The 15,276-nt window shown below is 34.6% G+C and overlaps 1 protein-coding gene across 11 annotated transcripts in view; it reads left to right on the top strand.

The window, feature by feature from the left end:
• Window positions 1-15,276, top strand: part of RAPGEF6 (Rap guanine nucleotide exchange factor 6) — a 247,099-nt gene that overhangs the window by 190,657 nt on the left and 41,166 nt on the right. For all 11 annotated transcript variants that reach the window (XM_082457818.1, XM_082457826.1, XM_082457821.1 and 8 more), the window contains 3 exons: window positions 4,505-4,662; window positions 11,946-12,186; window positions 14,174-14,557. In XM_082457818.1, coding sequence (XP_082313944.1) covers window positions 4,505-4,662; window positions 11,946-12,186; window positions 14,174-14,557 — 783 coding nt within the window. The remainder of the gene's footprint in view (window positions 1-4,504; window positions 4,663-11,945; window positions 12,187-14,173; window positions 14,558-15,276) is intronic.

Consider the following 15,276-nt stretch of genomic DNA (forward strand, 5'->3'; position numbering starts at 1 on the left):
AATAATAATAATCAAGGGTACACAGTTTTAAATGGAATATTGTTTGTTTCACCACAGGTTGTTAGAATAGTCAGTTTCTGAATTGATAACGCAAGAGAGATAATAAGCTCAGATTGCTGTGGGAACATAAAATGATGCAACCTTTCTATAAAGCATTTGGGCATTTTTTTTTTTTTAGTAAGAGCTTTAAAAATGTTCATAGCTTTGATTCAGTAATTCAGTTTCTGATAATAATTAGATGAAGATTTATATACAGATGTTCTTAGTAATATTATTCATAATAAAACAAAATTGGAAAACCCTAAATGTCCAGTTGCAAAAGACTGGTTAAATAAATTGTGCTATTTACCACGAAATGACTAGAAGGAAGAAGGTTGATTGTGGTTTTCTCTAAGTAGCTTTATAGGTAAATTTTCCATTTCTTGCTTGCTTGCTTGTTTTTTGTATTTTAAAAATTTTTTGGTTTGAATATTTTTTAATTGAGAAAAATTTTTTATGAGTTTAATTCCACAATTTCTTGATGGCTCCTATGTGTCAGGACTCTTTGGAAGGGGCACTTTGCTCTGCCTTTTGCAGCACCCACTTTAAGAGTAGGGCATGAGTTGTCATAGAAATACTGTAAGAGAGAATGTCCACATCTGTGAGAGTAGTAAAAAAAATGAATGTAACGAAGGAACAAATAGTTGAGATAAGAATAGGTAATTCCCCAAACCCCTAACCATGACATAATTTTAAAATGAAAGAATACTCCTGAAAATTAGAAGTGAAAAAAAAAAAAACCACTGATTGATTTTGAATAACATCTGTAAATTAAGACATAGCAATGTGGATTTTCTTGACCTGGAAATATTTCACAGTTCAGGAAATCTGTATCATACCTTTTGTTTTCTTTCATCATGGATTGTCTAAGTATATAATTCATTGTAACAGTCCCAGAAGTAGACTGCCTTGTTTGCTTATTAGGAATTAGCTTTTTCTTTCCATTTGTTGTCAGCATTCTTTCCTTGTTTGCTTTTAATATTGGGATTATTTTTTATTTGCATATTGATGATATTTATGCAGCCTTTTTAGTTTCATGTAATGAAACTAAAATATACTTTTATTCTAAGTAAATTCAGTATCAGGAATTATTGAGGAATTTTTCAAAACTATCTTGTTTCTGTTAGTGCATCACCTTGTTAGGAGACTGTTTTGGTAAGAAATGACATAATTATTTGCAAATAGGCTTTATAAATTCAGCTTCCAAGCAAGCATGGATATTTTGTCAATTCGATTCTATTTCATTAATGTCATAGCAGGGGTTGTACATAACATTAGTATAGTTTTCATTTATATATGTTCTCACCTTAATTACCATGAATTTGTAACCAGCTTTATATTATTTTAACTGTGCAGTGTCATAGCTATTGCTTATTAAAAAGCAGAGGTAATGCTAAATAACATCAGTAAGAGAGGTAAAGACTTTTAGTATTTCATGCACTTCTGAGTCTCTGTAGTAAATTCCAGATTATTGCAAGTGACAGCCAATTCTCTTTAATAGAAAATTGTAACTTTTTAACATTGTTAAGGTTGTTTCGACTTTGGTTGTTAGTAGGACCAGATAATCTTTTTAACAGTTTGCTTCCTTGGATTTATTTACCTGACTCTCTGTGTCCAAAAACTAACTGGCAGGTTTGTTTTCAGAAATCAAAGAAAGACTTGTATTTTTTAAAATCTTTATTTTTTATGTAATATGAATTGTTGCCAAAATACTTACAAAGCTATAAATAAAATATGTGTGAAAGCCCCCCTCCTTTTTTTCTCTTACCTAATCTTAAAACATTTAGCGCTGATCTTTAGGAATACATACCTAATTATAAGGAACCGGGACTTCCCTGGCGGTCCAGTGGTTAAGACTTCGCCTTCCAATGCAGGGAGTGCGGGTTCGATCCCTGGTCGGGGAATTAAGATCCCCCATGCCTCTCGGCCAAAACACCAAAACATAAAACAGAAGCAATATTGTAACAAATTCAATAAAGACTTTAAAAATGGTCCACATCAAAAAAATCTTTAAAAAAAATTGTAAGGAACCAACTTAACATAAATAAAAATGTCTTGTCAAATAAAACATTCCCTTTGCTTTATCTGTAAGATTAGATTGCATTCTCTCCCCCAGGAAAGCGTTTCCTCTTTCTGTAGTGCCTTTACCTGTTGTACCCACCCTGCCCCGCTCTGTTTCTCAGTGTGAATTGTGTAAAATCCTTCCGAGGTATGTATTATTCTATTTGTTTTTTAATATATATAAATTTACTTTATTTTTGGCTGTGTTGGGTCTTCATTGCTGCACGCGGGCTTTCTCTAGTTGCGGCGAGCGGGGCTACTCTTCGTTGCAGTGTACAGGCTTCTCATTGCGGTGGCTTCTCTTATTGTGGAGCACAGGCTGTAGGCACACGGGCTTCAGTAGTTGTGGCTCGCGGGCTCTAGAGTGCATGCTCAGTAGTTGTGGTGCATGGGCTTAATTGCTCCACAGAATGTGGGATCTTCCCAGACCAGGGCTGGAGCCCGTGTCCCCTGCCTTGGCAGGCGGATTCTTAACCACTGTGCCACCAGCGAAGTCCCTGTATTATTCTATTTTAATTTCAGTAAAAGTACTACTGTCTTCTTAAAAGTAGGAATCCTGTTTTTCTCTGTGCCAAAATGCTCACCTACATTACCTAATTTAATCTTTGCCATAGTCCTGGGGGATCAATAGTATTATTCACAATTTTGGAGGTAACCAAGGTTCAGAAACAGAAAGAAATTTCCCTGAGGTCACACAGCTAATAACCCAGGTCTGTCTGACATAGCTTGCTCTTGACACACTTATCTTTGCTTTTTTCCATGCCTTCATGCTTCTCCCTGACTTCTCTCTCTCTGTCTTGTCCTGGCTCTCATCCTTGTCTGGCTCCTAACAGTCCTTTAGCTGTTTATTTAACAGTCCTCTAAACTCCATCTTACATAGTTTCCTAATCTGCCTGCATCCTATTTTTAACTCCTAACATATTCAGGAAGTATCCCATATCACTCAGACCTTATTAATCCATCCCAAGATAATAGGTAAGTATTCTGTGATAACTGTTTGTATATGTAGCAAATACTGGGTAGAATGCTACATTGAAAAAAATATAGATGGGAATTAATATTAACCCAAAGCATTGGTTTTAACCAGTTAAAACCAATGCTTAGAACTAAGTGGTATTTTGGTTGTTGATGTTGACGGAAGTCTTCATTGCTGTCCTATGTTTGTATAGGACTGTTTTGCTTATCCTGTGTTTTATAGAACTTTTGGGGATATCTAAACCTTAAGTGACAGGGTTACATTTATTTGTTGTTATTTTTTTTCTTAAATGGTTTTAGAATTGCCTATTTAACACCTCTAAAATATTTTAAAGAAAATATTTGCTTAAATATTACCATTTAATTGATACTTGTTTTTGAAACCTTTACAGGCAGTTAACTTTCGATGACTTGCTTTCTGCTTTGGTTTTGATGTTCTCATCTAGGGAACAGCCAAATAACTAGACTTGAGAGATCACACAAGAAATAATATACCCTTAGAATAAACTAGAGACTGTAAAATTCTTTTTCTTCTATTTTCATTTTTGGTCCTCTTTTTCCTTCTCCTTTCTATTTGTCACATAAATTGCTCTTGTTGTTTGTTGCTATTTTCTATGTCGTCTTCCTGTTTTCTTTTCTCTGTACTTGCTGGTTTGAGCAGTTCCCAGGTTACTCATGTTTAAAGACCTGTCTTATTTTGTCACTTGAACCTGGCCCCATTGTTTTCTACAACCTGTCTTATTTTGTCACTTGAACCTGACCCCATTGTTTTCTACAACCTGCCATATTTTTGGCTTGGGTTCACACCCAACTCCATCCTTTGCCTAGAAGGTTGCCAAGCTTTTCCGTCAAGAGGATGAACCTTGCTGCAGCCCTGTGCATTGTTGGGTATATATATTAGTGTCTAATGAAACTGGCAGACCTCAAGGACTCCCCACTCAGGTTCATTTTCTCTACCAAAACCAGCAGAAACTAAATATGAAATACAAACATTTCTCTACGATGTACATTCCACCGTTGAACAATGCAGGGGTTAATTCATGTAAAATTTATAGTTGGCCCTACATGTCTGTGGTTCCTCACATCTGCAGATTCAACCAACCACGGACCGTTTAGTACTGTAGTATTTACTCCTATTGAGAAATATCCGTGCATAGGTGGACCTGCTTAGTTCAACCTGCGTTGTTCAAGGGTCAACTGTAGTAGAATTACCTAGATGTGTAAGTTAAATTTTATTTGAGTGTAATTGTTAAAAAAACACTTTATTGCCATTTTCATTATTACACTTGTCCTATTTTTTAAATTGCTGTACTATTTTAAAATCATTACTTTGAATTGGTCCTATTATGTCTTAGTGCACAGGGAACAGAAATGTATACTATTAAGACCCCTCAAATACTTTAAAGTGATATATTACATTCTTTTGAAGTGATGTAGGCCTGAGCCAGTCACAGGACGACAGCATTGTGGGAACGAGACACTGTAGGCACAGTTTGGCCATAATGCCTATCCCTGGAACACTCTCATCCAGCAGCCCTGATCTCCTGCAGCCTACCACCAGCATGTTGGATTTTTCTAATCCCTCAGGTAATTTTTGTTTCTTTTATTCAGCCATGTTGGTACCAGACAGATAAATAAGTGGTTGAGCCTTGTGCAACAAATACTGGATTTGCTTGCAGTCCTCTTTTCTCACCTCTGTATTTTGACTTAAATGCAAAAAAGCTAAAGAGAACATTATGTCGTTTTGTCTAAACTGGAGTGGTGGTACTTCCGATATGAAAGAGAAGTACATTATCTGTTGGTAACCCTAATCAGAGCAATGGAATGAAAGCAGAGATACTTCTTCTCAGTCAAGAAACATGTTACCCAGAATGTGGAAAGGAATAAGACAGATTATTTTAGTCTAAGTTGTCTCACTTACCTTCCTCTGTGATGTACAGAAGTGTGTTAGTAGTTTTCTAGAAACACTGATTTTTCTCTCCACCACCTGAAGCTAAAGTTGTTTTTGTTATATACAGTATTGTTAATTAAAGTACTATATCGTCTTTTTCATTGGTGTTCAGACTTTCATTGTGGGACATCGTTTATTTTTCTGCATCTGTTTACGCTCAGAGGCAGAAATTGTCATCTAACTATGTAACTTCAAAGGAACACTTTGAAGAATTATTTATATATCCACCATTTGAATGGATTTGAGATGGCTTTAAGTAAAAGACACATGCAGTTAAAAACTGAAATATATACTTGGGTCCAAGGAGTGGAGGGAAAAAAACACCTCTACAGAAATGTGTCCATTTGCTTAATCTTTTGTTAGGTTTTCTGTTACATGCAGCTAAGCCCATTTCTACTTGATAAAATTGTCAAAAGTTTATAAGCCAAATTTCTTGCTGTGGTAAGTGAGAGCTTTCATAAACTCACCACTACTTATATCTCCAGTCTCAGGTTTCAACATTTTAACCAATCCATTCTCCAAATTTTATAACAATATAAAAGGTGCTCTTATAAAATTAAAAAAAAAAAAAAAACCTCTACAAAGATGGGCATAGTTGTGATTCAGCTTCAGTTTTGATGCTAAATCTCTATCAGCTAGTGGGAAAAGGGAAGAACTCAATTATATAAATCTCAATATTAGGAGGAAGTATAAATGTAGTAGTAAAGTTTATGTTTTAATACAGCAACATAAATTTAAAATGTAAGGCATAACATAAAAACACAGTAGGAAGTTGTTCTGCACATTGTTTCTTCCTTTTTATTTCAGTTGCTTCTTCCCCTCTTTAGAGAGATTCCTAAACCCAATAATTTGTCTTTGACACACCCTACCCTCTACGTGACTACCAGTGTTCTTTCTAGAGTGAAGGTTTCGATGAGTCGTTACTTGGCTTAGAAATTTCTAGTGATTTCTATTAGTTCCGGGTTCAGTCATGAGATAGAAACCACTCCATATGTTTAATATCAGAAATTGTTACCAAGTATAAAGTAACGTGTTCTACGTAAAAAGGTAAAAAAACAAGCACTAAGGCATCACAGGAAACTGCAGACTGGATTCAGCTTCTGGCACTTGAAAGAAATGCCACTACCAGGGTGAAGGAGTGTTGCTTGAGTGATACTAGAGCCAAATACCCACAAGTAAGAACATAAAGCAGCAAGTCTCTTCTTCCTCTAACCTTGCAGTCTACCTCTGGTGCCCTTTTTTGGCAGAACCTAAGAGGGAGACAGTTGGCAAAGAAGAAATGTGGTTTGCAGAGTCCCAGCCCCATTGTGGCAGGGCAGCGTGGGTTTGGAGCCTAAAGACAATAACTTAGTAACTGTTGGTATCCAATTTTCACAGCATAATTATCAACCCCTTTTCTAGCCTCCTGTTCTGCCATTCTCCCCACTGTTACCTCTTCTGTCTTTCCTGAGTATGGCATGTACCTTCAGAACTCTCTTTGCCCATATTGTCTGCCAGCTTTGGTGTTTTCTCCCTGCATATCCCATGAAATGTTTCTTATTCCTCAATGCTGAACTCAGTTGTTACCTCATCTGGGAATCCCAGGTCCCTCTGACGCAGAATCAGTATCTCTTTTTCCAGAAATCTCTAGCACATTTTCATTGTCTCTCTCACATTGCTTGTCATGTGGTAGCATGGGAATTTATTTCTGTGTCTGTGTGTGTGTGTGTTCCACAGCAGTACTTCTTACACTATGTTCACAAATAAAATATTTAAGCACTGCAAAAGCACAAACTAAATATGCGTCTGTACTTTAATAAGACAAGTATTTAGGGATATATGATTTGTAGATTGATTGACTTATGATTATTGATTTATGGCTATATTTTTGCCACTGGCATATTTAGAAGTGTGGCTGGGTTGCGGGGTGGGTAAGGGATGGGTAGAAGGGAGAGGAGAGAGAGAAGAAGTTGGGGATTTAGCTGGGGGAGCGAAAGGAAGAGAGAGGTTGGAATTACTAAAATTCAGAAACTGTAAGCCCCATGGCACTGAAATTCTTATCTCTGAAGAGGATGTACTACTCAACTTGATTTCAGATTGACTGCATAATTCTCTCAATGAAAACATGTTGAAAGGGCTGAAGATGCCCTTTTAAAATCTATTCAGAGAAGGTCAGTCTGCAAAGCTCAGTATGCAGCCTTTGTCCATATCAGCAATATAAATGAACACATACAAGATAGGAATTTAACTTAAAATTATATTTTTAAACCCCCAAATGAGCAACTTTACGAAAGGTCTTCTGCCGTGCTATTTGTATTTATGTTGAATAAAATATTTATTACCAATTAATTCCAAATTCAGCTCCGTAAATCATATATGGCAGCACTGAATTTTAGATTAGCTGTGTACATCACGTATGTATATTGTAGTACACGTGTGACATCAGCCAAGTTTGACTTTTATCAGTCTACATCTCAGTTATGTTTTTGCTGCATGTTTTAAATTGTTATTAGAAAGTAAGGACAACGGTACAGAACTGTTTAATAGTTTGCTTTTTGATTGCTGACTTTTTTATGGTTTTGCTTTGTTTTTGCTGCCTACAGCTGTTGGTTTTTACTGTAAGTATCTTGAAGACTATGGTATTTTATTGCTTATGTTTGTATGCAGTATTTTACTATATTTTTAAAAGTCGAATAATACAGAATTGAATGAAATAGAAAGCAGAACTTTTCTATACACTTACAAGGTTGCCAGTGTAAACTGGCATGTATTCTTTCAGTCATTTTCTTTGAATATATATGTTTTTATACTCATAGAATTAGAGTGTACATGCTATTCTGTAACTTGTGAAAAGTGTTTTCAGAATTTTTGGACTTAATGTGAGATGAGGCCTAAAAGAAGAATTCAGAGTGTAGCTAAAAGGATTTTAAAACTGAATTTTTTTTCTGAGTCTTCATATGGAACTTTTTGCTTACTCTTTTTTATTTAATAGCACAAACTTTTTATTTGACTTCGTTAATATTTAGTAAACTTCAAATTCTTTTTGCATTGCAAGTATTTTAACTAATTTTTAATTATAAAAGGAACATATATTAAAGTTTTTATTTGCAGAGGGAGGATAAAATATAAAAGTCTCCGCTTTCCAGAATTAAGAATTGTTCATTTACTCCTGTATCTTTCCAGAAATTTCAGAGCACATAAAATGTGTGTATCGTTTCCTTCACCCCAAATGATATAATTTTTTTCCACTTAGCCCATTTCACTTAGCAATGTACCGTAAATACCTTTCTGTATCAGAATGTATTCTACCACAATTTTTTGAACATCTGATAACGTTGTTTAACCAGTTCCCTTTTAGTGGATGTTTGCAGTGTTGCCTAAACCTCTGTGTTTACATATCTTTACATGTTGTAGGTTTGCATTATTAATATATTTTTAATTTTGTCAAGAATTTTGTGGAAATTTGTTTTCTTTCTTGTTATATAAGTATCTACGAAATATTATCTGTTTTGCCTCTTGGCCTGCAGAACTTAAAATATTTGCTGTTTGACCCTTTGTAGAACAAGTTTGCCAATCCTTAATCCATACCATTATACCACTATCCTGTGTTTGCTTTGTGAACTTTTCACTATACAGATTGTCTTATTTACTTGATTATTGTGTGTCTTTCCTTGAACCACCGCTTACTCTCTTGAATATAAGCAAATCTCTGCAAGCAGAGACTTTGTCAATATCATTTATTACTTCATCTTCATCACCTAGAACACTGATGATGTATAACTGGCACTCCATAAATATTTGTACAGTGATTAACAATTTAAAGCAGAATGAAGAGGCAGTCTTCTGCTTTTGTTAAATGATCATGTTAAATACCTAAAAAGTTCTTCTATTTTTAGTGTAATCTCAGGGTCAAAACATGTATCCTTCACTTATCTCATTTTTTAATTTTGTTTATGAGAGATAGTTAACACTCTAGAAATTTTGCCCTTGGGCTGGAAGTCCAGGTATCTGAATTTCAGTTCTTGAATTCATTTACCTATTATGTAAGAATTTTATTATGGACTATGAATCATAAGACTGATTAATGCTGTACTGCTTCAAGATTCTTCTTAAATGTCTGCTTTGCTTACAGGATTATATTTTTATGTGCATTCTAGTTTTGTGCCTAAAATTTGAAATGTTTAGATCATTTTTTCTTCTTGATTCAACTTTATTCTAACTTCATATTTACCATTCATCTAAACAATTAACATTTGAGTGTCTGCCATGTGCCAAGTATTATGTTTGGCATGTATGATGTTCTCCTGCTAACACACATGTTTGTAAAGAAAATATATGGAAAAAGCAATTCTAAAATGGAAAAAGAGGTAGCAATTCTAAAATGGAAAAAGAGGTTTACATTGACACTGATATCTGCGTGGAGAAATTTTTTCCTCCAGTGTCTCACAAATGGTTTTCCAATTTGGCATTTATTATCTTGGTGAATTCACCAGGTTTAGGTTATGGAGTACCGTTTGGATAATTCCATTTGCAGGTCTGTTCTAGAGCTACCCATTTATGATGCCTGAATCCCACTTATATGACTATATGACAGTTTGTCCTTTGCATGTGAAACAAGTGGTTTTAACAGAGTATGAATTTAACAGAGTGTAACAGAGTACAGTGTTTCAGACAGAGTACAGACATCTGTTCCTTCCCAGATGTTATAGTATGTTAGCAGCAAGAGAAATGTATGCAAATTCCCAACCTGTCTTTGTGAATAAATTTCTCTGAAGAAATTAATAAAAGGGATCAGAACATCTCCCCATTCCTTCCAGGTCAGCCAGCTCTGCTGGCTGAGGCTCAGCCCCCAAAGACCTAGTAAACAAATCGAACTCTAGAGTCCTGGACAACTGAGACCTATTTTTGTGAAGAGGGTAGGAACAATACAGATAATAATAGTAGTTGTTTGACACCTTTTATAGAGTTAAAAGGGATAATGAAACTATTCTGTCCAGTATCTTTCTTTTGGAAAACTGAAATTTCCAACTTCTTACATTTTCTAGCCCAGAGTAGAGAAGCATCTCGTTCACATGGATTAAGACCCTACATCATTACGCCTTGTAGACTTAGAAACCTGATAATGTCAGCAACATGCTGAGGATTGACTCATTTGCAAAGAAATAGGAACAAGAGGTGTTTGGTGACTCAGATCTTTGCCTACCTTAAGAACAGGCAGTTTGGTGCGTGCATCTTACGAAGGAGACCTGAATAGATGAAGTATTCTGCTTCCAATTTGACAGTAGACCCAGAACATTCAAAATATCTGTTGGCTAAGAATCCTTCTCCCTGGGATTGTATTCATTTATATTCAGTTGACTCTTCCAGTCCTGGGAGTCAGTCTCTGTCTTTTTGTGTCCTCAGCCTCACTGCATACTTTATTCTGTGAAATTATTTCCTCCCACATCTATTTCATTATTCTTCTCTTTCCTTTAGCTAGGATTATACTTCAGGTGGTTTTGAGACAAATTTGTAATTTTTCTTTTCCTCTTAATCTTACAATGTATACAATGCTAAGAAGGAGGTAATGCTAGGCAAAGAATATACCATTACTTGAGTCACCAAAATATCCCCAGCCCACCCCCACTACACACATGACAAAAATATCCACAATAATACATTTTTCCTGATTTAAAATGAAAGAAATTTTTGTAACGATTTATTATCATAAGGAAAAATTTAACAGTTTTTCATGTTGTTAAATCACTTTTCACTTAATTATTTTTAATTATATAGCAAATTATGTAATAAAAATGTAATTATATTAAAAAATTAGCCCACTGTTGTCATATTGATCATTGTTCAGGACGTTTTAGCCAATGCCATATAAGAAGAAAAAGAAATATGATAGAGTAAGAGGGAAAAATACCATTATTTACATGTACATAATATATGAACATTTATCTTCAAGTAGGACTTATTTACTAATAGCAGAAATCACAAAGGCAAAGACTGAGATTTAACCACATGAATATTTAAAATTTTCCTGTGTTAAAGTATATAAATATAAAATCTGGGAAGACATTTGCCACTTTATAGTAGACTGTGTTGGTATTTAGTATAATTCAGTAGGAAAAAGCATGAAGAATACCAAAAGGTATTTTTAAAAAGGAATAATAATGGTTCATTAAACCAGTGAGTCTCACCAGTAACCAAAGAAGTGAAATATAAAATAATGACACATTTTTGGAGGGCAGAAATGCAGTAGGTCTTTCAAAATGGAAAAAAAAGTTTTAATAAACAGTTTTGATAAGAGTGTGACTAAAATTGCTCTCTTTATACCCTAGGATGATAAAATATTATAACTGTCCTGGAGAACAGTTCAGAAGTATATTTCAAAAACCTTAACAATATGCATGCCCTCTAACTCAGCATTTCTCTTTTTTTGGATTTTCCCTGAGGAAATAATCAGCTTGCCTGCAAAGGTTTATCTACAGGGAGAGTTTGGGGTGGGGGCAATTATTTATCATAATGTTACTTATAATAAAGGAAAGTGATATGCAAGGTAAATGTCTGTGATTAAGGGTTTGGATCATTTCAAATTATAAAATACATATTGTGAAGTCCTATGCCTCCATTAAAAAATGTTTTGTTGAAGAATATTTAATGGCATAAAAATGTTTATAATAAACAAAGATTTCGTGGCTTCCAAATCGTATGCATAGTATGACTCTGATTTTTCTCTTTTTCTTGGTGTTTTCCTGTGAACATATATTAATATTTTGTCCTCTGAAAAGATACATTTATTTATTAATAAATGCAGCAATGATTTCTCTTAACCTCCTGAAATAGAAATGTGTATATTACTGTTTAGAGAGATCATTGTCTTCCAAATTACTTTTTGAAGAGTTTAAAAGCCATTTTCTGGAAAATAACAGGACATATTTTTGTATTTATACAGATATTCCTGATCAAGTTATAAGAGTTTTCAAAGCAGATCAACAAAGTTGCTACATTATCATCTGTAAAGACACTACAGCTAAAGAAGTTGTTTGTCAAGCTATTCATGAATTTGGTTTGACTGGTGCATCTGACACATATTCTCTCTGTGAAGTTTCTGTTACTCCTGAGGGTGTCATAAAACAGAGAAGACTTCCGGACCAATTCTCCAAATTAGCTGATAGAATTCAGCTCAATGGAAGGTGAATGTGCTTATTAATGAATGTACTTATTTCTACATGTGTTTTTGAAGATTCCATGTTAAAAGAGGTACTTTAAGTAGGAACATCATGTTTTTAGGTCTACTGAGTTCTCTCTAAAATTAACATGTATTTCTCTTTTTTTAGCTTTCTGTTGTCTCCGTAATTATGTATAATAGAATCTTAGAGTGTTAGCACTCATAAGTGCTACCCAAAAGTGGGAGAAAGAAAGGGAGGATAGTGTTCTAAAATATTTTAGCCCTCCTGCTAAAATGAAGTCTTACAACCACTGGTATAGTCCAATCCCTGTTTTTTAGAGGGGGAAACTAGATGGTCCATATCTTTGTATGTATCTGAGTGTATATATGTTAATTTATAAATTTGCTTTTTAAATGACCAGTATGTACTTGGGGCAGAAGAAGTCATAGTTTTCATAATTCTTTTTCTTAGTAGTTTTCCTTTTATGGATATACAGGAAAACTTTTTAAAAATGTTTTTAATGTGCTCTGAAAATTATTTGATCAACTAGAAGATAGTTTTAGTACTACATTTGTTCTTTACTCTGGTGATTTTCTCTGACAATAGTGCAATCTTTTTAGTGAGCCCAGATTCATATGTAGGATGAGATCCTTGGAAACCTTAAAATGACTATCCATCATGGTTGCTGTTAAGAAAGAGTGGGTTAATGCTGCTTTGCTGGCTTTACATAGTGGTTAAGAGCATGGACCCTGGAGCCAGACTGCCCAAATTCAAATCCCTGGTCTGGCTATGTGACCTTGAGCAAGTTATTTAGTTTCTCTGTGCCTGAATTTTCTCTTCATACAGTGGGATGATAATAATGGAACCTACCTCAGAGCAATGTTAGGAGAATTAAATGAGTTAATAAGCATAACATACTTTAAATGTTAGATATAATTTTATTATCTATAGTATGAGTTTCAACACTTATTTATGGTAATCTCTTAGGCATGTGAACAGTTTAAAGGCAGAAGAAAAAGAAATATAGTTCCTTGACAATAAAACATAGATGGACGCAAACTTAGGCTTAGATCAAGTTGTATGTTAGAAAAGAATGAAGTAAAAACTACATGTGATACAATATGTAACCTCTTCTGCAGCAACAGCCCTGTATATTTCCCAATTGTGAATTCTTTACTTAACCCATCTCTTAGCTTTTAAGTGCCATAAAATTGTTCATCTAAAAAGGTGAAAGGCAAATGAAGATCTTTTTTATGGTTACTGGTCAGTGCCATTTGCTGGAATGAGGTTTTGGATTTATCAAGGGAGAAATCAGTAGTGGAAGAGTTTCCCTCCTTTATGGGTTTTATTCTTCTTTGCTTCTCTCGGAAATTTAGAGTTAAGAAGGAAATGAGTGCAGCAACAACTTCTGAGTAGAGATGTGAACAGTCTTGATTCAGGAGTTTATTCATGCTGTCCATGAACAAGTATTTGTATAGTACCTATTATGTGTCCTGTATCCTTATAGAGCCCTCACAAAGCTTTTGTTCTCAAGAATATACACATGATTCTTCACACGTCATGTGAGTAGTTTCTTAAAATGATTAAGTTCACAGCATAATCAACATTATTTTTACACTTTAAAATAATAGATGTTAAATGGCGGAATAAGAGGAAAACTTCAAAGTCTTATTTAAAATATTAATTTTCCATTTTATCTTTTTTAAAAATATTTATTTATTTATTATTTAGTTGCACTGGGTCTTCGTGGCAGGAGGCGGCCTCCTTAGTTGCGGCATGTGGGATCTAGTTCCCTGACCAGGGATCGAACCCATGGCCCCTGCATTGGGAGCGCGGAGCCTTAGCCACTGTGCCACCAGGGAAGTCCCTCTGTCTTATCTTTAAATTAATATTCTGCTGACATTTCTGGCAAAAAGTTATTAACAGTATAATATTTTGACAACAGTGATAAAGAGGGAAAGTGTTCTTATAAATGTGAAATCACTTATAAAAACAATTTTTTTCCTTTTAGGTATTATTTAAAAAATAACATGGAAACAGAAACCCTGTGTTCAGATGAAGATGCTCAAGAACTAATTAAGGAAAGCCAACTATCCATGCTGCAGCTCAGTACTATTGAGGTGGCCACTCAGCTGTCAATGAGGGACTTTGATTTATTTCGTAATATTGAGCCTACTGAATATATTGATGACATTTTTAAGTTAGATTCAAAAACAGGAAATACTCACTTGAAAGAATTTGAAGATATTGTAAACCAAGAGACATTCTGGGTGGCCTCAGAGATTTTAACTGAATCAAATCAGCTCAAACGAATGAAGATTATTAAACATTTTATTAAAATTGCACTTCATTGTCGAGAATGTAAGAACTTCAATTCCATGTTTGCAATAATAAGGTAAATTTGTACAAAGATTTCTTTATGGTTTTGTCATGATACTGGACATGAAGCTGATTTTCTTCTTAGGTATTAAATGGCTAGGAGAAGAAAAGTTCAATTAATATGTGTTTATATAAATATTGTTAGATTTAATATATTTTCCATTCTGGTGAGACTGGTTTTTTTCTCTTTTTGTTTCTTCCATCTTTCAGTCACTTAAACATTTTTTTGGTAAGTATAGGTGATTGCCTTCCCAGTTTTCTTCCTTTCTCCCCCTTTGAGGTATTATACCCTCTTGGATGTATGCCCAATAGCTGTCTTTATCATCAGACTTCTGTGCAACAGGCAGTACCTGCCTCACCATGATTTGACACTGAAAAATTAATGCACTAAAAATTAATGGTATTAATGCACTAACTTACAATTGCTATTTTGAAGTGACAACAGCAGCAACAGTAATAACAGCAGCCATTTGGTGACCTCTTCCTGTTTCCCACAGACTATACAAGGTATCAGTGAATGTGTTGCCACTCAGACAAAAGCTGGGCCATAAGAATTGTAAAAATCCTTCAAAGTTTATAAGCCCAGGAAGTGTGGATGGTTACATGAGCTCCTGGGAATCTTCTTCCTTCTCTTCACTTTTTATGAGAATCTAGGTCTAGGTAATTTATTTTCTGACCCTCATCCAGCACAATGCTGACCAACAGAGGGATTCCTCTTAAAGCAAGTCTGATTTT

This window comes from Balaenoptera physalus (assembly GCF_965194825.1).
Source record: "Balaenoptera physalus genome assembly, chromosome: 3".
Taxonomy (NCBI): Eukaryota; Metazoa; Chordata; class Mammalia; order Artiodactyla; family Balaenopteridae; genus Balaenoptera; species Balaenoptera physalus.